Source organism: Chenopodium album, chromosome 13, assembly GCF_948465745.1.
Source record: "Chenopodium album chromosome 13, dcCheAlbu1.1, whole genome shotgun sequence".
Classification (NCBI taxonomy): Eukaryota; Viridiplantae; Streptophyta; class Magnoliopsida; order Caryophyllales; family Amaranthaceae; genus Chenopodium; species Chenopodium album.
In genome coordinates this window covers 449,893-475,981 of record NC_137846.1, presented here as the reverse complement: position 1 = coordinate 475,981, position 26,089 = coordinate 449,893, and the positions used below count along the sequence as shown (strand labels likewise).

At 35.7% G+C, this 26,089-nt stretch overlaps 3 protein-coding genes across 3 annotated transcripts; 2 read left to right on the top strand and 1 right to left on the bottom strand.

The window, feature by feature from the left end:
• The first annotated feature begins 8,304 nt into the window (after positions 1-8,304).
• LOC145574126 (non-specific lipid transfer protein GPI-anchored 14-like) lies at positions 8,305-9,705 on the top strand. Its single transcript, XM_081631867.1, has 3 exons — positions 8,305-8,745; positions 8,943-9,047; positions 9,350-9,705. The coding sequence occupies exons 1-3, from the start codon at positions 8,403-8,405 to the stop codon at positions 9,493-9,495; spliced, it is 594 nt and encodes a 197-aa protein (XP_081487993.1). The 5' UTR covers positions 8,305-8,402; the 3' UTR covers positions 9,496-9,705.
• Positions 9,706-17,749: 8,044 nt separating this feature from the next.
• Positions 17,750-18,274, top strand: LOC145577028 (uncharacterized protein At5g01610-like). Its single transcript, XM_081634721.1, has one exon. It carries the CDS (start codon positions 17,750-17,752, stop codon positions 18,272-18,274), a length of 525 nt encoding a protein of 174 aa, XP_081490847.1.
• Positions 18,275-18,884: 610 nt separating this feature from the next.
• On the bottom strand, positions 18,885-24,320 carry LOC145574115 (F-box/kelch-repeat protein At1g55270-like). Its single transcript, XM_081631850.1, has 2 exons — positions 23,681-24,320; positions 18,885-20,676 (listed from the first exon to the last, which is right to left on the bottom strand). The coding sequence occupies exons 1-2, from the start codon at positions 23,741-23,743 to the stop codon at positions 19,426-19,428; spliced, it is 1,314 nt and encodes a 437-aa protein (XP_081487976.1). The 5' UTR covers positions 23,744-24,320; the 3' UTR covers positions 18,885-19,425.
• Between the last annotated feature and the right edge of the window lie 1,769 nt (positions 24,321-26,089).

Sequence of the window (26,089 nt, the reverse complement as noted above, 5' to 3'; positions counted from 1 at the left end):
ATGGCGCGTCGCTTCTGGGCGACGACCTAGCAACCCTTACATACTTATCACTGCACCCGGGTCTGGGAAGTGCAGCGCGTCGCTCAGTAGGGAACGCCCCAATGGCACGCCCTTGCTCATTTGACACCACACTCGGGCAATGTGGCGCGTCGCTTCTGGGCGACGACCTAGCAACCCTTGCATACTTATCACTACACCCGGGTCTAGGAAGTGCAGCGCGTCGCTGAGTAGGGAACGCCCCCACGAAAATATCTGTTTGGCTCATGTCATGGGATGTGACGAAGTTTTATACTGGCTGTCACTGGCCTACCGTAACCCTCCTCCTTTATCCAGGCTTGGGACTGGCAGCGGGAAACCCACTGGCGGAGTTAGAGGCGTGCTAATGTAAGTACTATTAATTTGCGTCATGTCTAATGTCTCATTGTTGCAGGATTCGAGAGTTTAAGATGTGATGTCCTGATAACCTTTTATATTCATTGTTTTCAGTTGGTTCTACAGATTCTTTTAGCAGGAGCATTGCGGTGTTTATGTATTTTCATTCCCTTCCTAGCGTTTCAAGGTTATGGCTATTATAATATCTGTCATGGACGCAATCCAGATGAAATGAGGCCTTGGTGCAAAGCAAAGATTCCTTTGTTATATGGTTTTATCCAGAGTCATTACTGGTATGCAATCTCTCTTTCCTAACAATTTTCACTGATAGTGCAGTCAACATATGCTTTGTTGTTCCATTGTGTTGGATTTATTTCTGTATTCCAGATTGTTTATATTATGGGGCCTCATCAATATGTGATCCACTGAACAACTAGCTTGATGCCATGACTTATAGAGCTGTTTTATAGATTTTCTTGGCTGGTTACACATGTTATGTTTTGCCTAAGGATTCACCTAAAGCTTCAAAATTTCTGAAAAGTGCTCATATTTTTTAAAAAATGTGATCTGAGAGGACTGAGACTGATTCATGGTTTGACAGTTATAGTCATTGCATAGTAGAAGTTTAATAAGGCCATAGGTGTGTAGTTTGTCTTTCCCACCTTAACTGTCTTGAATCGTTCCTTGTTTCAGGGGTGTTGGCTTTTTGCAGTATTTCCAATTTAAGCAGCTACCAAATTTTCTGCTCGCATCTCCTGTGCTATCTTTGGCATTTTGCTCAATTATTTCTTACTTGAAAGCTGATCCAGAGAACTTTTTTTCACTTGGTTTTGGAGCAGCATTAAAGAAAAATAATGCAGCTTCTTTTCTCTTCTCTAGAGAGGAAGAGCCAGTGGAAGATGATAACCACTCTGCTGCAAACGAAGGTGATAATGATATCTGCTTTTGTATTTCAGTCACAAAGTGTCTACTTGTGTTATATGTCTATTTTGATCTCATGGAATTGGTTTTAGTTCTTGAAAAAGTATGTCATATTTAGCTTCAGCATATTTTTTTACCGAGTCCCCTTCAAAATCCATTGTTTTCTATGTGACAGTGCCTATAAATGTGAGGCGACGACCAAAGTCCATGACGGTTGAAAGATCTGTGTTTCCTAAAGAGAATCAGGTCTCTGTTAAATCTGGATACTATTCGGCAAGTGTGATTCCTTTCATTATTCACTTGAGCTTCATGGCTGCCACAGCCTTCTTTGTTATGCATGTTCAGGTGATAGTTATTCTCATAGTTGTTTTTAAAGTATTAAGTTTAGAATCTTTTGTAGAATATGGGATGAGTAGGATGACTACTGTAGAAACTTCATTTTGGAGTCCTAAATTTGATTTTAATGCTTTAATTCTTTGCAGGTTGCAACTCGGTTTTTATCTGCTAGCCCGCCTCTCTACTGGTTTGCCTCTTGCTTGATGACTTCTTCTGGAAAGAGTCAGCGATGGGCACAGTTGATGTGGGCATATGCTGCGTTGTACATACTCCTTGGTAGTCTGCTTTTTTCAAACTTCTATCCATTTACTTAAACATTAAGGAGGTATTAAGGTCATTTATACTCGTAAAAATTTAACAATAGTAGATACAATTTTAAAATGTAATTTTGTGCGTCATTTTTTTATATTACAGTTATAGCATTTGATAAAGCCCATAATAAAGGTTTAAAATACTTGTATTTACTAACTACACATCTTAATCCCCCAAAAACCTCACCCTCTCCCAAAAAAAAAACTACACATCTTATTTGTTTCAGTTTTCCAAAAAGACGAGATGGAGTAATGGGTTTGTATTTGTACAATTTTGGTTTTTGGGGCCCATTTCTGTTATTCCGTACAAGAAAGTAGTTGAAGGAATACCCTAAGCATATAAATAGTGTTGTAGTCTTCCGTTCAAACAAAAAAAAGAGAAAAAAAAAAAGGTGTTGTAGCCGTTTCGTCTCTTAAAACTGTCCAAGCAAAATCCTACGACTAAAGAAAAGTGTGAGTGGTATTTTGATAAAGAATTGGATTGTTTTGAATCTGGAAAAGAGTCATCTTCATCTTCAGAAATGTCAGTGTCATCATCATATTTGGAATCAGAATTGGAATCGTTATTGGAGTTGAGGATGGATGATAATTTAGAAGTTGACAAAAAGGCGGACATAGTATCATTGTTGTCGAGCAGCAGCCGTGATTTTCTGGTTGACAAAAACGGTGATCAAGTAAAGATAAGTAGTCTTCCCCTCTCCGGTAAATACATTATGATTCGTCGCTTTGACCTTCCTCTTGAATCTTTCACTATACAAGCTGATATATTCTGGGCTCTTAAACATGCTTCTTCTAAGTGGTCTAATGTTCAGTTGGTTCTTGTTGCTAAGATGAGTCCCGGGTCCAAATACGATTCCGAGCTTTTCTATTCCTTTCTATCTTCCTTCCCCTCTTGCCTCGCTGTCCCTTTGGAAGATTCTGATTTTGAATTTTCACGAAATTCTCACATTATAGATCCCATTGGAGTCATTTTGCGATTTTCTTGCTCTACTTCTCTCATACGTCGTGGAGTTGAATCTTTTCCCTTCACTCAACACTGGATATTCACCCTTGATAATTATCTTTTCAATAGGTCTCATGTAAGACCTTTGCCTCTTGAGGATCTCTTAAGCCTTAAACTCTCTAATTGCCTCTCTAACGTTGCTGCCATCTGACACCATTTCTGTTTCCAAACTCACCGATAAGCTTGTGGGGTTATACCTCTACCTTAACGGCCAGTTGTTAGACACCGTGAATCAGGTGTATCAAGAGAGTCGATCTAAGAACCGCGAATTGGAGATTGTGTTGGTCTACATATCTTTGTCAGATGATCCGCAACATTACATGGACTCTGTTGATGCTGTGTTGAAGGGTAGAGGGATATCATCTTGGTGGAAATCGCTGTTGAATGACTCTACATTCCGGAAGTTGTGGTTTCTTTGCGGCGAATCTGAGAGGGATGAGCTGATCATTGTTGGACCTCAAGGTCGTTTTGTGGAGCTCAAGGGAGCTGATGCTATTAGCTTGGAGACTGTCCATGCATGATTTGTATCCCTACTCTGCTGAAGCCCTCGCCCACCAGGAGACTACCAGGCTTAATAAATTAAGTTTGAAGAAATTGTTGTTTTCGAGTGAAAACGACTACCTTGTTACCCAACAAGGTCATCATGTGCATCTCCGAGACCTTCAAGGGAAAAAAGTCCTGCTTTTCATTGCCAATTTTGACCCCGAGGAGTCTGAATTCAAAGATATAATCAAGGGGATGAACGAATGGTGTGCTCAGAATAAACAACACTACATGAATTCCTCCTCCAATACAGTTCTGGTATTCGCACCTGTCTTCTCAGGTGACTTGAAGTTTACTAAAGAGGAATCGGATCCTAGAATGTCGTTTCTTTGGGATTCCACTCTGTCATGGCTCATATGCCCCCCTGATCCTCATCGCCAACTTTATATATTTAATCACGTAATTCCCAAGGGTGTAGTCGGCCATGATTTGTCATACATTGTATTTGGAGAGGATGGTGGAATTGTTTCAGCAGATCGACCTACATTGTCTAACTGTTTTCTTCCTGGTCAGTTGTATCAAGATATTCTTCTTTATTACATTGACCTCTTCAACGATGGTATATAACAATATATATATATCCGGACTGTTATTTAATTAATTTTAGGGTGTTTTACTTTTTAGTTGCTACGGGGTATGTATTATTAGCTTGTCTAAATTAAAGCGTATCTTGGATCGGAGTATCGTTTGTCTAGTGATTATTAGCTATGAATCGGAGTATAATTAGTCTAGTGATTATTACCTATGTAGCTATGTTGGTTACCTTAAATTATCAGTGTTTTGATAGTTGACACTGACTTATTTGACTTTCTAATCAACTGCTCTTGTCTTTCCTTATATTGTTTTGCATATAACCTTAATATCTATAAAGCTTCTTATTCTGGTCAAAGTATCAAATTCTTATGCAGCAAATTCAATAATTCATTTATGCACATTAACTCTTGCCTCTTGGTCTAATGGTCTTGGTTGAGTTTGAGCCTGAAAGTTGATTTTTTGTTTGTTTGTTTGTTTGTTCGTTCGTTTTACTTGTACTCCATAGTGCACAAGGAATTGTTTGTAGGAGCATCATAGGATTATAGTGGAACATACAAGTATCATACGGAGTAGTTGATTGTCAATCAAATTTGTTTCCATCTTTGTCATGTCCAGCCCAATTTTATGCCCAATATTATTGCCCATGAAGTGTCCAGGCCCAGATTTTCTCACTGTACTCTGTAAGTCCGTAGCTGTTTGAACATACAAAGGCATTCCTAAGCTGCCATTCCAGTTTCCTCGAAGGAATGCGAGTGCATATTATATTAGAATTTGTTTTGCTCTGGATGGTGCTGCTGACCTGCTGTGCATGCAACCCATTTTAGTTAGTTTCCTTCTAGTAATCTTGATTAAAGTGTGCACCTTAGAAGATTTATTTATGAGGAGTACAGTAATTTTATGCAAAGCGCAGTTACTTAGCTAAATCATGCAATGCCTTCTGGAGTTCGATCGAGTACACTTTGATATATAGCTTGTAAAATAGATGTATAAATGCGTCTACTGTCTTGCTTGTAAGGCTTAATCGTATGATTTTCTTTCTTAACTCGTTTAAATTTGCAACTTGTTTACAAAACTTGTTTATTTGACAAATTGAATTTGCCCTTTTGATTATATTTCACAAATTAAACTCTGGACATTGATATTATTGATATGCTCGTAACTTTGTAATTACTCGTGGGTGTCTCGTCTTAATGATTTTTCCTAGAGGGAAATGCGTCTACGACTCTCTTTTCTAGTACGTATACATTAGCTAGCTAGGGTCTTCCGTCAAAAAGTTTTGGGTGCTTAGTGTACGATTGAGCTGTGGTACGTAGCATAATAATGAGTAATTTTATATCATGAAATGTAAAATTGCTATAGAATTAAGTCTATGCGCATATATGTCCTTGAGCAAAGACTATTCTTTCGTGTTCTTAGTTGTAGATTGAATAAATTTTTGTTTCAAAATTATCTGATTAAACTCGAATGATTCTTGAACTGAAGAACGAACATCTTAGTGGAACGAAGGGAGTATGTGTTTCAAGGGTACATATATAGTTAGAATTGAATGAGGATTTGGTGCAAATAGTGCTACTCCAGCTACAATGGTAATAATAATGCATGGTTGTCTGAGATGATCATTCATGATTGGTACATTATTATTATAGCAACTACTTAATTTAATGAAACGTTCCCAACTGTTACTTCCATCTTACCCTCTTAGCATTCAATTTAAACAACACCAACCCTCCTTTTAATGGAATACAAACTCATTTCACATAGCAGAGTTTTATTATTGTGAAAGAAGATACTTATGAATAAATACTATATATAGGACATGCAGCCTGTATATGGAAGTTTCTGTACGCACTTGAGAAAAATGCATGCACCAGATTTACTTGCAGGACGTGGACAAATAGACAATCAATATTATTCAGTGTCTTCCATCCGTATCAAATTTAGTTGTCACGCTGTCCTTATTACGTACTCCTCTTAGTTAAGGTTATGACATATATACTACGTAATTTTACACAAAGCCTAGTTATAATATTCGAGTCATTTCTAGTAAAATAGTACTCCGTATTTGGTGACTATAAATTCATCACAGGGGAAGGATTATGTACTAATACTAGCTGTTTTACTAACAAATGAACATGAGAATTCTAATTTAGTGTTTCAAATATGTATGTTGTATACTTGTATTAGTAATTTAGTGTATTACATTGATTTCACAGCCTTGGTGAATGTACTTTAAATACTTTTATTTATGAACACTATACTTTTGAAATCAGGAAGTTAAAAAATCCACCCAAAAAAAGCTAAACAAATAGGACTCTACTTAAATTTTGTAATAAAGAAAGCTTAGCTACCATAAAATCGCATTATAAGGGAAAACGTTTGCCCTGAAATAGTGAAATAGGAATTATGTGTTATAAATTATAAATATTTTAATCAAACCATTCAAATGAATATAATTACACGTGGCACTAGTAGGGGTGGGCAGGTGGCAGCGCCAGCTTAGGTGGGGGCTGCATCGTGGACACCTAGATGTTGGTGGTGGTATAAATAAAGGTTTAGTTTGGGTGGCACTAGTGGAGGTCGGCAGGTGGCAACTGGTCAGGTTGCGACGTTGGGCAATGGCTAGGTGGTGTGGTGATCGAGTGGTGGTTAATAGCGAAGTGGTCATTAATAGAGTCGAGGGAGAAGAGTAATGAACAAAAGGTTGAAAATTTATGACCATGTCAGTACTTGGTGGAATCCGTTATGTGTTACTTCTTTCTTCGTTTTTTTTTATATTTTTACATTTGAAGTCTTTTATAAAGAAAATGACTAGAATGTAAAAAAAAACAATTAGAGACAGAGATAAAAATCACTTTAAATAACAGTACATTTTTGTAGTTTTTGGATGAGCGAATACTTATTTGGATGTTTGTGGTTGAAATTAATTAACCCATATTTGTCTAATACGGCCATAAGACAAGATAAGACTGTTTGGACAAATATCTTATCACGGCCTCACGGGTTATTTGGACAAACATCTTTCCTTTGGTATTGACTTAATTTTTACCTTTAGAGCTACGGAGCATCTATATTCTAGTTTTCATGTTGATTGATCCCTTCTTCTACGACACAACGAAGTCATGCATTTTGGCATTTTTGCATATATAAAAGACAAAAATATTTCTCATCTATAAAAAAAACCGTATAGTTAGAATTGTCACTTATGAGTCATATAAAAACCGTCATAGTATCAAACAGTAGAAATTCTCATTATGACTACATTTTATTATGACAACCCTAACGATACGATTTTCTTATAAACGGCATTTTATATTATGACGGCATCTTTAGAACTTAGAAAGATGAATGTAAGTTCTTTTGATATATTATGACGGCATTTTATTATCAAATCAATTAATATAAGCTTTGAAGAAGTTTAAATATATATTGTATAATCTTACTGGTACCCATGTATAAACCATTAACATTCGTACATGTGTGCACTTTACAAAGCATAGTAGAAATGTGAAATGTGAATATGAATTACTGCAATTCTCACAAGACCCGTTACGGCATTACCTACCCCGTCCATCCCTTCTAACATAGATAATGCTATGAATTGTGATGATGAATTGACAATATTTTCTTTTGACAATTGGGTGGTCGCAATGATTCATTTTGACGTGGGTCGTCCTCAGATCATTATTGTTAAATACACTTAATAATAGAAGCCATACTTCGTGTATAACTAATTAATATCCAAAAAAATAAATTGATATGTGGAAGCCAAACTGTCTTCTTCATTATTTAAATTCAATTTTTTAGATAGCCGTAACACTAATATATTATTAACCACACATACTTGCCAAGGCACCATTGCTTCCATATACTTTACTAGTTTCTCAGCCACACCGAATTAATTAGGCGCTATTGATATTTTTTCGTCAATATATAGAACAAGAATTGATGTTTTTGGAATTCATATAAATTATTTGAACACTTTTATTTGTGAGATGTGAATTGAAAATGTAACCGAGAAATTATTATTTTTTCTCTTCTTTTCAAAATTGTCAATTTGTTTTTATAGGAAATTATTAGCACCGGGACTATGAAATGAATTTCGAAAAATATTCAAACTTGTAATTTTAAGGTGAAGCAAAATTGAGTAGAAGATGGTATATGGGGTTATTGCATTTATTATTGGCTAATTGCTTGTCCTTTCTATCTCTACAGTTGCCACCTGTAATTGGTGACATGGACAACATTTTAATATGGGCACACTTATAAAGCACCATGCTCCATTATATTGAGCACTACCACCCTACTCACAAAAGCTAAATAACGTCTCAATCTAAGAGTGTTATTTATCTCTTCATTTTACCTCTGTTTTCACACCAAAAAAAATGGCAAGAATACAAAGGAAAATAGGTTTATTGTCAATTTTAGTGTTGTTGTTGCTAGTAAGTGAGTGTAGTTGTGACATAAACAAGGATAAAGAAGAGTGTGCAAATCAACTAGTAGGATTAGCAACATGTCTTCCTTATGTTGGTGGTCAGGCTAAGTCTCCTACACAAGATTGTTGTACTGGTCTCAAACAAGTGCTCAAGGATAGCAAGAAATGTTTGTGTATCCTTGTTAAGGACCGTAACGATCCCAGCCTCGGCTTAAAGGTTAATTCTACCTTGGCTCTTAGTCTACCTAAGGAATGTCATGCCCCTGATAATGCTAGTGTTGATGAATGTCCAGGTACGCGTGCGCACATATCTATTTCTTGCTTCTTATCGTTCTTGCCCTTTGAATTGTACTCCCTCCGTGTCTATTTGTTCTTCATTTTTTAGACACGGAAAAAGTCAAGAGTAGGAAGAACAAAAGGAGCAGAAGAAATTATTAGAGTATCATTATATTTTTAATTAATATTTCCTTATATTTTTGTGGTTGAACAGCACTTCTGCACTTGGCACCCAATTCTCCAGAGGCTAAGGTGTTCAATGATTTTGCTAAAGCTGCTGCTGCTGCTCCTCCTACCAGTGGGACTCCAGCTTCTAGTGGTAAACTTCGATTCCTTTTTCCTTTTTTAACTTTTCTGCCACTTTTAAATTTGTACAGAAATAATCTAATTATAACCCACAATTAGCATCATGAATGAAAGAACAAATCTGCCCACCTAACACATGCTTATTTAAATTTTTAATTATTTTATACTGTACTTCGTTTTTTTTTTTTTTTTATTTTGCTCCCTTGTCTCTAAATGACTAATTTTAGTTTAACGGTAATCATTTCACAAAAAAGTAAACGTAAAACAAAAGGGTTAGGGAGTTTAGAATTAAAGTTGTGATCTTGTGTGTTGCAGGCAAGTCCACTGGAGGAGGTGGTGGTAGTGGTGGTGGAGTGAGCGCCAAGGACACTAGTGATAGTGGAAAGGGCAAGGGATGTTTGGTTGCTCAAATGTTTTATGGAGCCTTGATTTGGAGCTTTGTTTCACACTTTGTCTTTTAACATGATTTTAGAAGAATTGCGTTTATCACATAGGTTTATTAAGATGTATCTTCACTTTTGCTTAATTTTGTCAATTTTACAAGAATCGTCCTGATGAGTTTCTAGGAAGGTATATGTTAATTTATTACCATCGATTATTTTTAGTTGTAATTTCTATGAATCTAATGACATCTGAATAATGACAAGAAAAGTAAGTTGTTACAAAAAAAAAAAAGTCTTAATTTTGTACAATTATTTTGAAGGACTATTATTATTATTGGACCTATTGTTATTGTACGTTCAATGGTGAAATATTACGCAACTAGCCGGGGGTTAGGCTAGTGGCACCACACATTTAATTTGTTTCTACCTCGCTATGGTGTTGCTATCCTCATAACTACATTAATTAATGGATTTTTATTAAAATTACTCATCTATCTAATCAGCTTTGCCTTTCACAATAATGTGGTTATCATCAGTAGTGTTAAATAAACATATAGGCCTTGCTTTTGCAATAGGCATTGTAGCACGGATAGTTTAAGATGGTACGTTATTTCACTTATTTGTGTGTGATACTCGACATTGACATGTAATTAATATGGCTATCGTTTTATCATGTGACATAAGTATTGTACCTAGGCTACTTGTTTCCATCCAGAAGTAACGTCGGGTTCGGGTAGTAGTTGTCGGATGGTGATTTGGCCTTTGTTTGAGAAATAGTGGTTGATTGGTTTAGGTCGATGACCTGATTTCTGCGCACAGAGTTAATGTTGGGATGGAGGCTGCAGCAAGAGTAATCCTTGGGTAATGGTGCTATTTTGGCAACAACATTACTTAGACTAGAGATATTATCTTATCTTATCTTATGCTCAGTTGGAATATCAATGTTGCATGAATGAAGATCCAACCTTGCTTTGAATTTTTCAATTGGGTTTATCGGCATGTTGCTTTCGTTGGCCCTATATGGCTGTGGCCCATAATTTTCAATTCATTAAGAGGTTGTTAGTCGTTGAGATATTAATTTTGCCCAAGACATAGGCATTTAGCGTATATCTTACATTTATTTACGGAGTAATAAGCCAGACTTGATTGTTCATGAGGGTTAGACGATTGTAGCAATTTGAACGTGGGCTTAGACTCTTAGAAGGGTTTGTCTTAGGCCAATAGAAAACCTGCCCTTTTATTGGTAAAAATTACATCAATCGACTCATGACTTTGACATGTATTTAATTGAACATCAATTATACAGATTGACTCGTGATTTTGATATGCATTCCCAAATTAACACTATTTTGGGAAATATTTTTAATGTTTATCTAATGTCCCGCGAGCATTCATTAGCAAGATCCTTTTTTAAAAAAAAATTGGTATTGTAATTTGTAAATTTTTATTATAAAGTAAGAAATATAAAAAGGTGAACGAGTGTAAAAAAATATGGATAAAGTACTACCTCCAATTTTCACCGATTTTCAAATTATGAGTTTATGACCAATTATAAGAGAGGAAAACTTTCCTTCCAAACTCCCAAATTTCATTGTGGGCCTTTGGTTTCCTTCGGCTTCATAGCCTTCATTTGTACTTAGGGCTTGTTCTCTTCAACTTAATTTCAGTTTAATTCCAATTAATTCAGTTCAGTTCAATTCAATTCCTAATTTCCTTCTCTTATAAACAATTCATTTCAACACTATTCAATTCAGTTGTTTTCAGTAAATCAAAACAGGCCCTTAGTAGTTAGTACATGTTTTGTCTTACATCCAAGTGTATACGATACCTTCGTTTCATATTATTACAACGATTTGACATTTTCTACTCACACTTACATTAAGTCATTAACCATTATTTCCTTATAAATTTATAAGCTATAAGCCTATAAAGTGCCAACATAGTTATGATGCTCTAATCTTGTAAGAGTTGTAACACTTGGGAGGGTCATGAACTTCATACAAAAAACTAAATCGGGTTGGCTGAGACAAAAGAGGTTAAAATTTTAAACAAAAAGAAAATTAAGGAATACGTACTTGAACCGTTGAACTGTATACAATTTCATTCCTTTGAATTCAAGTCAATTTTAAATGATATGGCAAATCAATTTATTTCCTTAATATGAATGATAAACAAAATCAAATTGACGTGTTAAACTTGTACTTGAATGGTTGAATTGTTGAACCATATACAATTTCATTCCTTTGAATTGGAGTCAATTTCTGCACAAAGCTGATTAACACATCGTTTTAAGAAGCAATGACATGCTCATATCAAGAAAACAAGGGTAAAATGGGAAAATAGTCAAAATGAATACTAATGGAGTCTTGAAATGGAATTACTCATATTAAAAAACATAACATTGAAGTAAAGAATTTAACACTTAGGGTCTGTTCACTTCAACTTAATTTCAGTTCAGTTCAGTTTAGTTTATTTCAGCTTTTAATTTCCTTATATCATAAAATATTCAGTTCAATTCCAATCAGTTCAGTTCAGTTCAGCACAGTTCAGTAAATATGAACAAAACCCTTAAACCTTGTAGATATAAAAACAAAACTTATTAAATCACATATATAGCACAAAATTCATCTTATATTCTCTCTCCATTCTTAAAATACTTGTAACATTCATCTATTTAATTTCTTATGAAAAGCTAGCAACATTTTCTACTTTGGCATATACCACCATTATTTTTGCTCTCTTATTATTAACCTCAATTGCAGCACTTTTTGTTGTTACATCTTTTGAACTTGTTTGCCTTAATCTTTTTGTTTTAACTCCCAACAACACAATTACAAAAACCTTAATTAACTCCATGCCACTTGGGCAGAGCTAAGGATTTCCTTATAAATTTTAAAAGTCAAAAGCTACTAGCTTAATCATTAGATTTTAAAATTGAAATTAGCTTGGCTAACAAAATTAGCTTAAATTGCTTTGTCGTTTGGCAATCTAATTTGCTTGAAACAAAGATGGAGATAGAATGTTAGCCAACTACTTGTATATATTTATTAACATGCTTGAAAAAAATATGGACATCAAATGTTAGCCAACTACTTGTATTTATTAACATAAGGAAGACAATAAAATAGCAAGTTAATAGCTAATCATTAAGACACAAATTAGCTCATGTTATGATGTGTTAATACAAGCTTATTTGACCATTAACTTGCTATTAAAAATGCTATAACTTTCTAAAATAAAATGTAATTTTTTTTTCTTCACAAAATGTAAGAAAAGTAATCATTAGATCAACAACTGCGAGTCTCGCAACTCCTACAAGTACTTAGGATCGAATATGCTCTATAGCATTGCATAATTTTATCTATGATCATCGTCCTAATCAGCTTTTGGACTTTTCCTTACTCAGAAATCCATTTTTTAAATGTAACTCCATTTTTCTTCTCTACCCTCCTCCCTCCTACAAATTCCAACTCCTCTCTCTCATTTTCTCTCTCCCCTGAAAAACCTTCATCTTCAATTCTTCAACATCATCAATGGCTTCCGCAAAACCCTACCTCACCATTTTCTCTCTCCTCTTCATCATCACCATTTCTCTCTCCTCAACTCCATCCTCCTCTCAATCTCCAACTCCGCCTTCCGTCTTCGATATTCTCCCCAAATTCGGCCTCCCAAGCGGCCTCTTACCCAACTGCGTCAACAACTATACTCTCTCTCCCGATGATGGCGCTTTCGTCGTTGACCTCGACACTTCTTGCTACATTCAGTTCGATTATCTGGTTTACTACGAGAAACGCATCACTGGAACCCTAAAAATTGGGTCGATTACTAATTTGAAAGGAATTCAAGTCAAACGATTCTTGTTTTGGTTTGATGTTGATGAAATTAAGGTCGATTTGCCTCCTTCCGATTCGATTTACTTTCAGGTTGGTTTGATTAACAAGAAGCTCAGTGTTCATCAGTTTGAAACTATTCATTCTTGCCGTGATTCCGTTTCTGCTGCTCGCGGCGCTCACCTTCGTTCTTGGAGCTTCGAGGTATTATGATTTCTTGCCTTTTCTCTTTTGATTGTTATGTTTTGATGTTTCGATTGTAATTTAATCAAACTTTATGAGCAAGAATTATGATTTTATTGATTTAGGAATAAGCTAATTATTTGGTTTCAAAAAAAAGGAATAAGCTAATTATGTTATGATTTTGTGATTTTCTGTAACTGAATTTGATAGATTATCTATTATATTGATCAAGAATCATGTTTGTAAACTTGGCAATTGATAAATCAATGATTTCAATTATTCATCTTAGTCAACTCTATCTTTTGCTGGTTTGTCAAATTTAGTTGTTTTAGTCAAACAATGTGAAATTGGAAGAAGACTAATATAGTGGGAAAAGATAAGGTGTGGAATTGTCGTTACTAATTTTTGTATTATTGGCGTCATTTGTTGACATGGGTAATCAATTTTGTAAGGTTGTGTCTTTCTAATTTTATCACAGCAAGATTTGATTTAAGCTTAATCACTGTAGTTAACTACACCCTTGGAGTTGCCAACTGTAGAACTTGCTTCATTTTTGCTTAATTGAAGAGTATGGAATGACATTCTGTTCTCTAATGTTCAATCTTGCAATGCAATACAATTCTGAGAGATGAAGTTTTAACTACTGACAAAGTTCCTGATATGGTGTCTTGATCATTATTTTTAGAATTCAATGGCTATAATAAGAGGCATGTCTTGTACTAGTCTCTTGCTCACATTTGGGACATATGTTTTGGTGCATAAGCTGTCATTTTTTGGTGTTATTTGCTTAAAAGTTAAATTGTCGTTTCTAACTTATTACTCATACTTACTACAGAGTAGTATGCTAAGTATTCGCATGATTGGTGACTTTGTATTTATCTAATGTTGCTTCTTTCTTATTTTCACCGTAGCAACTTTTTCTTTTTATCCATGCTTAGGGCCCAAATACTCCAATAAAATTGCTAATTGAAGAACTTGTTTATTGTAGAGTTCGTTTGGCATTGTTGTGGTTTTCTGTTTTTTGGTTTTTTGTTTTTTAAAAGTATATCATATGATATTTGTCCCATAATGAATCAAAAATTATTTAAACTTAATAAAATCATGATAATTTTGAAAACTGTCAACAGAAAAATGGAAACACCTTTTTCTTGTTTCCTGTTTTTGGGTTTCAAAAAAACAGGAAACTGAAAACCAAAATTTATGCCAAACAAGCCCGTAACTGTCTGATTTGTTTGTTAATCTAATTGCTTGTGATAAGGCCTCTTGGGTTATGGAAACTTAGATAATATATAGGCTAATGTTTTAAAAGGATAGCATTTATGTGGTAATGTAGTTTGTTTGTTTGCATAGTGTGGTTTGGCATTCCGTTCCCAAAAAGTTAAGAATATCCAATTCATATCTATTGTTGTAATTTTAAATACTAACAAAGACTCTGCTCTTGACAATCATTTAAAAGCATGTCTCTCTTGCTAAACATTCCAAGGATGTGAGGATGTGGGCTGGTAGTGAGGCTGCCCTTTTTTTTTTTTTTTTTTTTTTGTTATTTTCTGCTTGAAATTGCTAAGAACTTACTGCATGGTAGTCTGTGTGGTTCTTGACTTCTTGCATATTCTGCTTGCATGGGTAGTGCTCCATCAAGGTATAACAACATGGTCAGTTAGGGAAATTTAAGTGAAGTTACCTTATTGAGCTCAAGTTTCCTTTGGTGTTTCAAAATTTAACTTGAAGATAGTACTGGGTATTGTAATGTTAGCTATATAGTCTTGCTTAATCAAGATAAAGAGCTAAGTGAGTGGTTCCATTTTTTTACATTTCCATTATCTTTAATTTGTACTAATCTGACATTGTGGTTTAGTTGATGCTTAGTGTTGTGTTGTATGATTGATAGAATTTTCTACAGCTTAATTTTTGTGTAGTGATTTTCTTATTAAAATCGTTCTCTTATCTTGCCTTATTTTGTCTGCAGCTTCCACCTCCTATTGATGGAGATATCCCAATGTTGCTGACCGAATAAAATGCATCACTTATCAGTGATGAATGAAGGCACAAAGTGCTTGTTTTCCCCATAGTCTAATAGCAGAAGCTGAGATGGCCTTGCCGTAAGAAGGAAGTTTGGTCTCCGGCTGCTTAAGATAAAGTATAATATGTACATGACCCATGCTTCAAGGGCTTACACTTGTATTGCTATTTAGTGTAGAATTCTTCTCTGATGAATGTATCGGAGAAAATGTAGCCTAGTAATACCCACTACCTAGTACCTAGAATATGTGTAATACTGTAAAACAATCCTGTGATGGATATTTTCGGCATCCTGGAATCTACTATTTCGTACGTGTTATCTACTTAAGATTGAGTTTCTGCTTCGCTTTTAAATTTGTGGCTCATCTCTGAATATACCAGGCTAAATTCTGTTTCTGCGTGCACAATTTGGGATTCATTTATCTCACAGCTAAGGGAAATCACTCTTAAGATAAGAAGGCATGCTGATTAGAAAAAAGTGGCCATTAACTTACAGTTTTAGTGAAGTAAATTAACTCGTCAGCATTGACTTGCAGTATTGAATTATTTAAGTCTTTACCAAACTTAGCCAAAAATCATAAGCTCGTGTATCACGGGGAAGCTGTCACCCTCAACCCTCATCTTCTGTGTTTTACAATTTACATTATCCAACCCCTTTCTTTGAAACAGCATATGGTCCAGTCCAAGCATGGGTTTCTTGACCATGTTTTCTCTCCTCTCCCTCATCATGATCCTCTTCCAGCACCCCCAATTCGCAGCAACAGCCATCTCCATCCATGAAATTCTCCCTGCATTCGGGCTCCCAAGGGGTCTCTTACCCGACGCAGTCAAGAACTACACCTTCTGCGCTGAAGATGGCAGCTTCATGGTGGAACTCGAAAAGCAGCCTTGCTATGTGCAGTTGGATGAGTACTTAGTCAGCTACGACGAGCTCATATCAGGCACCCTCAAGCTGGGATCAATCACTAACTTGGAGGGAGTTCGGGTGAAGTGGTTATTGCTATGGCTCAAACTTGATGAGATTAAGGTTGATTTGCCTCCTAATGATAACATTTACTTGCAATTTGGTCTTGTCAACAAGAAAGTTGATGTCCATCAGTTCCAGACGATTCATTCTTGTAGTTCGCGACATTTGTGGATGTTAAAGGTACTCCGTACATTCTTTCTCTAATTCTACCCTTTCTTATTATCAATTTGTCAAAAGTTTCTTAAATTTTTGATATAGTACTTGAGATCAAACTGTTACTGTGTTAGATTTGTGCTAAATCTGTTGGTTGATGACTAGGTGTAATAATGCCTGCCCTTGCTTCTAATCGTCGTGTAAAATGTGAATCTGTCAAGTTGTTGTTAAGGTCAAATTTTTAGGCCGTGTATCTTGAATGCGTCTCAATATTTATTACATAAATACTCATAAAAATTTGTCCACTTTATAGATTTGGTTAGAATAATATACGAAGATTGCTCTTTAAAAAATAACTTGTCGTGTATGTGAAAAAGAAAAGTGACTTGTCATTTAAAAATTATTATGTACATTCTAATTTAGTTGTCAAATTTTTAATTTAATTAATGACTCGTTTTTCTTGATGGCTAGGTGCAACGATTTCCAACTCAAGTTGATGAAATGCCAAATTATGTTATGGAATGAATAGTGTCAACTACTTCTTAAAGGGTCCATTAATCAGGATTTTCTAATGCACGTGCTTTATTGTACACTTAAGAATTCCATCATTTAATAAAATGCATATGAAACCTTTTGCTCACTTTTTAAAGCGTCATTATAACGAAAAAGAAGTGTATAGATTTAATACTCTCAGCATCGTACAAATGCATTTTAAGTTTATACATATAAGCACGTCAAGAATTCATTAATTATGTATTAAATCCAATTGATCATAATTATAAAACGATTATTTTGTATGCAAGTTTATCCGCTAATTCAGAGCCTACTAGACTCCAACTAATCTAGATTATAGTTGTGTCAAGCCTCTATCAAGAGGAAACTTCTCTTAACAATTGGATTTGCTTTCTTTAAGTACTTGATACCAATTACACCTGAATAACTTTTTTATCAGTTGATCTAAGCACTCGTTGGTATAATAATAAAATCGATTGATGTCATGAATAAGATATTTTTTTAGCGGAGGAAATAAAGAAAGATAAAATATTGGAGGGTAGTGAATCATTGTATCCAAGTTATTGACACCAAAACTTGATCTACCTTAACATAGCGTATAAGCAAGCCTTTTGTCTACAATAGTCAACACCACTTGTTGCATATTTTCGTACCTCTCTATTGAATCATGGCTGCTCTTTCATGGAGTCTTCTCCTAATCATCCTTTCTCTCTCCTCCCTCTGCATCTCTAATCCTGACCATCCATCCAACCCCATCAACGGCTCACAAGACATCCATGACATCCTCCCAGAATTCAACCTTCCAAAGGGAATCATCCCAAATGGAGTCAAGTCATACACCCTCTCTAACCAAGACGGAAGCTTTACTGTAAACATGGAACACCCCTGTTATGTCAAATTCCTCGACGAACAGCTCGTGTACTATAACAAGGTGATCAAGGGGAAGCTCAGTTATGGTAAAGTGTCCCATGTCTCTGGAATCCAAGCCAAGAAGCTCTTCATCTGGGTTCCGGTTTCGGGCATGGAAATGGATACGGACACTGGTATGGTTGAATTCTATGTTGGAGCTTTCAGTCAGAAATTTCCTGCTCAACAATTTGAGGATATACCCTCTTGTATCAAAAAGGAAGCTTCCTCTACATCAATTATTAAGTCAAGATCATTCTCGGTCAACGACTTCAACTCCCTCTAAATCCTGTCTTTCATCTTCAATCTTTCTATTTCCTGCATCAATAATCTTACTGTACTTTGTTAAATGTAATACTCCCTCCGTTAATGGTTATTTGCAACTTTGGAATATTTTATATCTCACAAATAATACCCTAAAATTGCAGATAGTAAGCAAATTATTTAACTTTGTTCTCAATGTATATTTTGCATGTATATGTTTGTGCTTTGGTTAATTATCGGATCGGTCATGGTCACACGGGTAAATTTTCTCGCCTAGTGGTGTCATTGCGAAACAGTTTCTCAACTGTTGTAGAGGTAAGGTTGTATGCAATTGAAGGTCACAGCGCCCGTCTCGCCTAGTAGTGGCTATTATTTCTAGACAAATAGAGTATCCAACATTCCAACTCTCGATTATCTTTGCAATTAAACCAGCCCTTGCACCACTAATGTATTATTTTACTCATACAAGATGCACTGAACTTGGGAACAAAATTCGAACTTTTTGCATCTGCGACTGCATATACCTCATATTTCAAGATATTGAGTACTTAAGGTAAGACTGTAAGAGGATTGGAAGATTATAGGACATGCGTGTATTATTTATCATGACAAAGATTCAAAGAAGAGACCGGTTTTGAGCAATTCGACATGATATTCACAAAAGCATCTGCAGAATCACATGGATTTTTTGTTTGTTTTTTAATGTACTACTACAAAGACCAAAGCCTAAGAATTCTGCAAACAACTGCAGGTTTCAGCCTACATGACTTACATATCCATTTGAAACCAGTAACTACCTCAACAAATAGAAACTGATACCATGAGCTGCAAAATCAATACTCCAGAGGAAGACATGAAACACTAGCTTGAAAGAGGCGAGCTTTTGCTTACTTTTGAGGTGCTGTTCTGCTTTCTTCAAATATGGCCGGTTGCAAAATTTCTCTTCACAATTTGGAACAAAATATACAATGTGAAGGTAAGCTATATGTCACAGTCTCACAGAAGACCAAAGCAATGAAACAGCCCTTCTGATAGGATGTGCAGCAAAAAAATTGGGTTCTTAAGCTGAAAGAACCTAGAATGAATTTGACAATAGAATCTGTAAGACCATGATTTGGATGAATTATAATACCAGAAGCAAGGTATGCAACTATGCAAGTCATCCATATATTCTCATGCTTGAAGCACCTGGCAATGCACAATATGACTTTTTAAACCACTGCGGCCTGCTATGCTCGACAAAATATTAGTGACCATCGTCCTAAAATGACCTTTCCCACCAACATTCTCCCACAGATGAGGATTACTCTCCACATGTTTATCAGGGCTTGAGACATCAACCAGACTGATACTCATGTTATTTCGGATAATGCAAAGCTTACCATTAAGAGGAATGAGTGCAGCAGCCTCTAAAGCCCGAGAACTTCCAAGGTGGAGTTTACTGTCTATAAATTTGATCCATGAATCAGCTGCCTCGTCATACACTCTAAGCTTGCATCCATCCCTACATTCTATAGAATAAAGCTGGCCATTCATGGTGGTGCTTGGATTTCTCCAACTTGAAACCATCCCATCATTCACAGGGTTCCAGCAGCTATTCTCAGGATCATAGGATTCACTCATGACCTGACGATGAGAGCCTAGTCCTTTTAAGTACCACTTTCCGTTGTACACCACCCCGATGAAAGGGACCATCCCTGTGCTCATATCTGTGATGGAAGTCCACCTGTTCCTATTTGGGTCATACAGCTCTGCTGAACGGAGAGCCCGTTGGATTCCTTCACATTCACCACCAGCCACATAAAGGCAGTTATCAATTACACAAGAACCAAAGCAATGGCGCCTCCGAAGCATGCTTGGTGCTGGGTGCCATTTATTTGTCCTTGCGCTATAAAAGACAACACGTCTCATGGAACCCCTGAGCGGATCTTCACCTCCAAATAAATACAGGTGGCAACCACTTAGAACAGCACATCCGAACCCTCTGGCTTCAGAATACTCTACAGGAACAGGTGGAAGTGGTAGCCAGACCTGGTAAGTAGGATCAAAAGCATGCCATGAGATCTTTCCATCACGGTCCCTCTTCATGACATATACCCACTCTTCTGCCATACCCAGGTTTTTCCTGAGAGAATAGTAGTAGTTTCCAGATAGGAGTCGGTGCCATCTTTTGCAAACTAGGCGGAGCTTTCGGTGTTCTACTCGGGGGACTCGGATAAGACAAGCAATGGCCAGGTCATCAGGGAGGCCAGGCAAGAGAGGTGGCTGAATACGGGTCCTCTCCCTACGAGAGTTTTTTGTCTTATGGGCACGAGGATTTATATCTGGCTGGATACAAATCTTTGATCCAGGAACAAATCTTCTTGCACCGACAACCGTTTTTAAACTTGCATCTACCTTGCAGTAGCATGACACAGAATCAACCTGGAAAATTCAAGAGATAAAAGAGTGACTTGGACAACAGCAATTTTTTTAAGGCATCTATTCCCTAACTATGAGAAATTTGCACATCAAACAATTTTAGATTATTAGCAACCGACATAATTAAATATGAGAAAATGAATTGTTTTATTGGAATAACTTAGCAATTGGTGTGCTTTCTCATTGGTAAAACACTTCATTAACTCTTCAATATCTGTTAGCTCAGCCATGAAAAAACTTACTGGAAGGCAAATAGCTGAAGAAGCATGTTATTGCTAAGATTTCTACCTATGGATGAGGCATTCTAGCGAAGAAATCCAAATCAGTTGCAATTGATTTGGATAATGCACCAATACCTGACAAGCGGCCATAAGGCCCATAACTTGCCCACGGTCTTGCTTGATATAAGAATATCATGACAGATAGTTGTGCGCATAAGTACCATAACAGAACACTGAAATCAAAATTTGAGAAATCTAGCCAAAGCATTTCAAGTCCCATAGTATTATTTGGGGGAAAAAAATGAAAATTAACTTACTAACAACTGACTGCCAAGGTTTACCTCAGGTTCTTCACAAAGCCCAAATGCCCAATTAAAACAGATGGGAGACAATAATACTGTAGCAAATGGAACGTAATGCTGTTAAATGATTTGAGAACAGGGCTATCTTAGTAATTCATTGCTAAAAAAGGGAGTGGTTGCAGATTGATAATGACCATGAAGGTCTAGCCAGATGAAGGTTCAACAAGAAGTATTTGGAAAAAAACAAATGAGGAAGATTATGTTTGAGAGTTTTTACAGTAGCATAAGAATGCCAGCTTGAAAATAATTGCTGGGTTTGATGCTATTGACTGTCATAATTGCTCCTTGAATATCTTCAGAGAAGCCTTCACAGATTTTGGATGATCAGTCAAAGGCAAGTAGACCCTTAACTAGTTCAGACATAGGCTACTGGAAGCTGGAAACTAAGAGACAGCTTTATATTTGACCCAATTACATGACCCATGCTGGCTATCATAAGCTTGCATGCAACAGAAAATAAAAATTAAAAAAAAACACACACACACACACATAAGATGAATACAAAATAGTTTCTGTCAAATGCGACAATAGTCAGTAAACTCAGTAGTCAGTACATTCCAATCTCTTTTCCCATGTGTATAAAGTCAAGTTAAATTAGGGCTTAGGCAGCATTGACAGCAACTTTGCATGAAAGTCATGCTATATTGCACAGTCAGTTACCCTCTCTCTTGATCTCCACCAACCATCACTGCTTTTCCAAGAAACTACTTAAACTCTAAAACCCTCTAATGTCAAATGACTCAAACTGTTCGTTCACAAAATTCTATCAAGAAGAAGCAAGTATCTCCTGCCATTAGATTAAGCATACAGAAAACTTAGCCTTCAGAATTGTGAAATAGTAGAAAAGCACACAAAACAGCTTCCCATGATATTGAGCGCAAAAATTGGAGTATACATTCTTCCTCTTGAAATGAACTATTCCTTTCTTTCAAAAAAGGGGGCAGATTGGAGGACTGTGTTCTGTGTTGCGCAAGAGAGGTGTGAATGAGACAAATAACTTAAGTTTTATCTTTTGTGTTCAGTGTTTTCCAGCCACAAAAGTTCCTGTTTAGCATGTAGAACAAGTAAGGAGGAAAATTTTCATTATTCTTCCTCAACCTGGCTCCACAAAGATGTGAGCGAATCATACCAGGAGATATCCTGGCATCAATTAGTGCAATAACTGCCCTGATTGTTTGAAGTTGATAGTACTCTCTGAATTTGCTTCAATTATTACAGCATTGTTTGGCAATTTATAGTTTGGAATAGCCGTTAGTGTTGACAGATATAATAAAAAGTCGGAATGTCGTTGGAGGGGTAAAAGTAGGAGTCATCATTTCAAAAATCATGTCAGACAAAATTCTAACTTGGTCTAAGCATTTTCCACTTTTACATATTGGGTCTATACTAAAAATTATCAAACAGAAAAACTAGAATCTAACTTGGTCATAATGCTAATACTACTGTTAAGAATGCTATTTGACAAATAAGGCTCTATAGTCATCAAAGTCCTGGTGAGTGCATTTAACTCTCTCGCTAAAATGTGATCCTGTGGTTCACTGATCTAGCATCAAAATCAAGAAGTTTTGTACCAAGAAGAAAGATTAAAAGAGACAAAAATCATCACATTCGTGTAACACGACCCAATTCATTATTCTTGGTACCCCTAAAAAGACCCAAAATATTACACTCTCATACTCTCATAGCTTGATAGTCATCTAATATTCTTACATACAATGAATTATGTACGACATCCCTAATAAGGACTTGAGGAGTAACAGTCCTTAGCTACTCAAATTATTTGGAAGTGTCAACTTAGAAGCTTCCTACAGAGATTTACCAAGCATTTCTAAGTTTTCCATCATGTCCATTTAAGGCGCTAGTGGTACAGATGTGTGTAGCACGGGACACAGGTATGTGCCGTATGTCAAGGTAGCGCCAAGGCCCAAGGGATCGATTTGGGGAATAAGGAACGGAGCTTTTAACCGGAGGGGGTGTGAGGGAAGCATGCAAGCTTAATTGTACACCTTGGAGAACGAACTCGAAATTGAACAATTAAAGGTACATCAAGTATAAATTATTTTGGCATTCAAGCACCAATTCCCTCCCTTATCATACCACCCTCACGAAAAGTAAAAGGAAAAATAAACATTTTAACACCGAGAACAATATCCAGTAAATTGCAAGTACCTATGTATTTTTGAGCAATAAAGAGAATCTAAAAAGATTAACAAACCATCAAAAATTGCACAACCTAAGTCCTCAACCCCAAAATATAAGTTACCTAGATAAAAGGGTAACCTTTTCTAACCATTTATCAACACACAACAGCCATCAAATTCCACAAAATTTATCCAACAAAATTCCAGACAATTCAGCAAAATCCACAAAATGATTATACTAGTAAATATAGATTTTTTATTAAAAAAAAAAAAAAAAGTTTACCAGGGGAGCTTGAAGACGAAAACCCCTTGGCGCATTTGGCGATTCTTCAGCTCCTCGTTCCATATCCAGAATTCAGGAGCACAAATTTCATAAAATCTGTAAAAACAATAAATTTGCTATCTTTTTTTTACCAAAACTAAAATCCCAGAAATATAATTGCAGATCGAGTATAATTTAAGCTTCAAAGTACAAATCTGATCCAACCCCAGATAATAAAGACAAACAATTGAACCTCAACTAAACCAACCCAACTTTTATTTTCCCCAAAATTTCACTGCAGATGCAAACAAGAAGAAGAGGGTTTCAAAAAACTAAACTTTCTCTCTCTTAAATCAACTACAACCCCAGAAAAAAGGGGTAGCAATGCATAACTGAAGATATTATCACAGCTGGGGATCACCCACCTTACAATTACATCAGTATTTTTACCATAATTCTTGACTTTTTTTTTATAATTTTTGTGAAAAAAAAATGGTGGGGGTTGGACTTTGGAGGAAGAAAAGGTGTGAAATTAGGCTTGCTATTTGAATGCAAGATTTTGAATACAGTAGTATACTATTTCTAGTAGAGTAGAGTTGTAGTATGATTAATGAATGCGTAAAATTAATTAAACTAGTGGTAAGAGAGAGAAAGTAGGAGGAATATAAGGTATTTTAATTAATGAGATGTTAATAAATAATCTTCCTCTACTCTCCAACTACTACCAGCAGAGAAAACGAAGGAAGTTTGTCATCAACATTCAACAGTAATATTTGGTCCCTAACATTTCAATCCTCTTATCACATAATTTTTACGGTCAAACCCGCCATTTTTTTTTTTTTTCATTTTTTGGGTAAGGAGAATTTCCTTGCAAGTAGGGGGAATTAGGGATCCTACTTGTGTTGGGATGAGAATTGAACCCCTTTTCACAAAGGTGGAAGGAGTGCCTCCAACTAATTAGGCTAACCTTGATTCTCGCCATATTATTTATGGTATATGCAGCTATTTTGATACTAGTAGTTGCTCCTACGAGTACTAGTATACTCACCACCACTTTTTGTTTTGTTTATATTATTCGTTTTTTATTACCCATCTGTTATTAGATGTTTTATATCGTAAGATTATAAGGTAGACTGGTAGAGTACGATTTTATATGAGACGGTTGAACTCCCTAAGCGAAGTAATGTCTTTTGTAAAATATGGAGTAATAGTACACAAATTATTAAGAATCAATGTAATTGTGTTGTTTAATCTAAAAGTTTGCAAATTATTCTACTACACAAGTTTTGGTTGGTGTGTGCTTTTATTATATGTTGATTGGTGAATGGCTTTGATTTATTAATCAGATTGATATAGCAATTTTCTGGTGATATTGATGGCTGAGTTTATATCACATTATTAATGGTTGTATTATAACATCAACGTCTTTAATAAATACTAAGCTAAAAGTGAGGTAGAATCAGCTTAAAGGGGGTGAAATCTCCTTAAATTATATACAGGATTAGGTGGCCAAATTCGCTATGGATGTAAACTATTGGAAAAGTTGACTCATACTATATGTGAAAAATAAGCTTGATATACACGATATAATGCATGCAAAAGTTTGACAGCGTTATCATGTGACGTGCAATGCATGCCTCGTTTCATGTTGTGCTTTTTTCATGAACGATAATGTTTTAGCCTCAAGCCTTGTCCTTAGCCTATTACGTATATGTATACGAGAACATGTTAAACTAGTGTCTATTGTATATGTATACGAGAACATGTTAAACTAGTGTCTATTGTCACATATTCTTAAAGGGTATGTGGTTTGTCTATTAAATAACTTTATACACAATAACTAGGGCACACTAATAATTATTACTCCGTAGCATTCTCAATTAATTATGCTGAGATGCTTCAAAAAAAATTTATTGATATAAAGTGATATTTGAAGATACATAATGAGATGAATCAACCAGTAGTTTAAGAGCACAAAATACAATAAGTTAAGTCGTTCAAATACTCCATACTATATGTTATTTTACACCCGATTTTAAATCATCTACTAAAATAAGTTTAGACAAAATACTAGTAATTTAAGTTCAAATTAGGACGACCCATTTTACTCGAAAAACCCAATTTTTTGTAATTTTTGAGGTGATTTTCCCTTCAATTTGAAACCCGATCTGGAAACCCAAACCCAAACAATATGCCCAAAAAATGGCCCGATGTGGTGGCGGGCCAGCCCGGCCCATTTGATATTTAATTATTAACAAGCTTGCCAAATGCCAATAGCCACAAATTAAGCGTAACCCCACGCGCTATAAGGCAGGTAGCACAAAAAGGCAAGAGGATCTGGAAATGGCGATGTCTAGTTTCGAGTAAACCCAATAGTCTTATTAATTTAAAAATTACAGGCGCAAAAAAAAAAAAAAATCTCTAAAATAA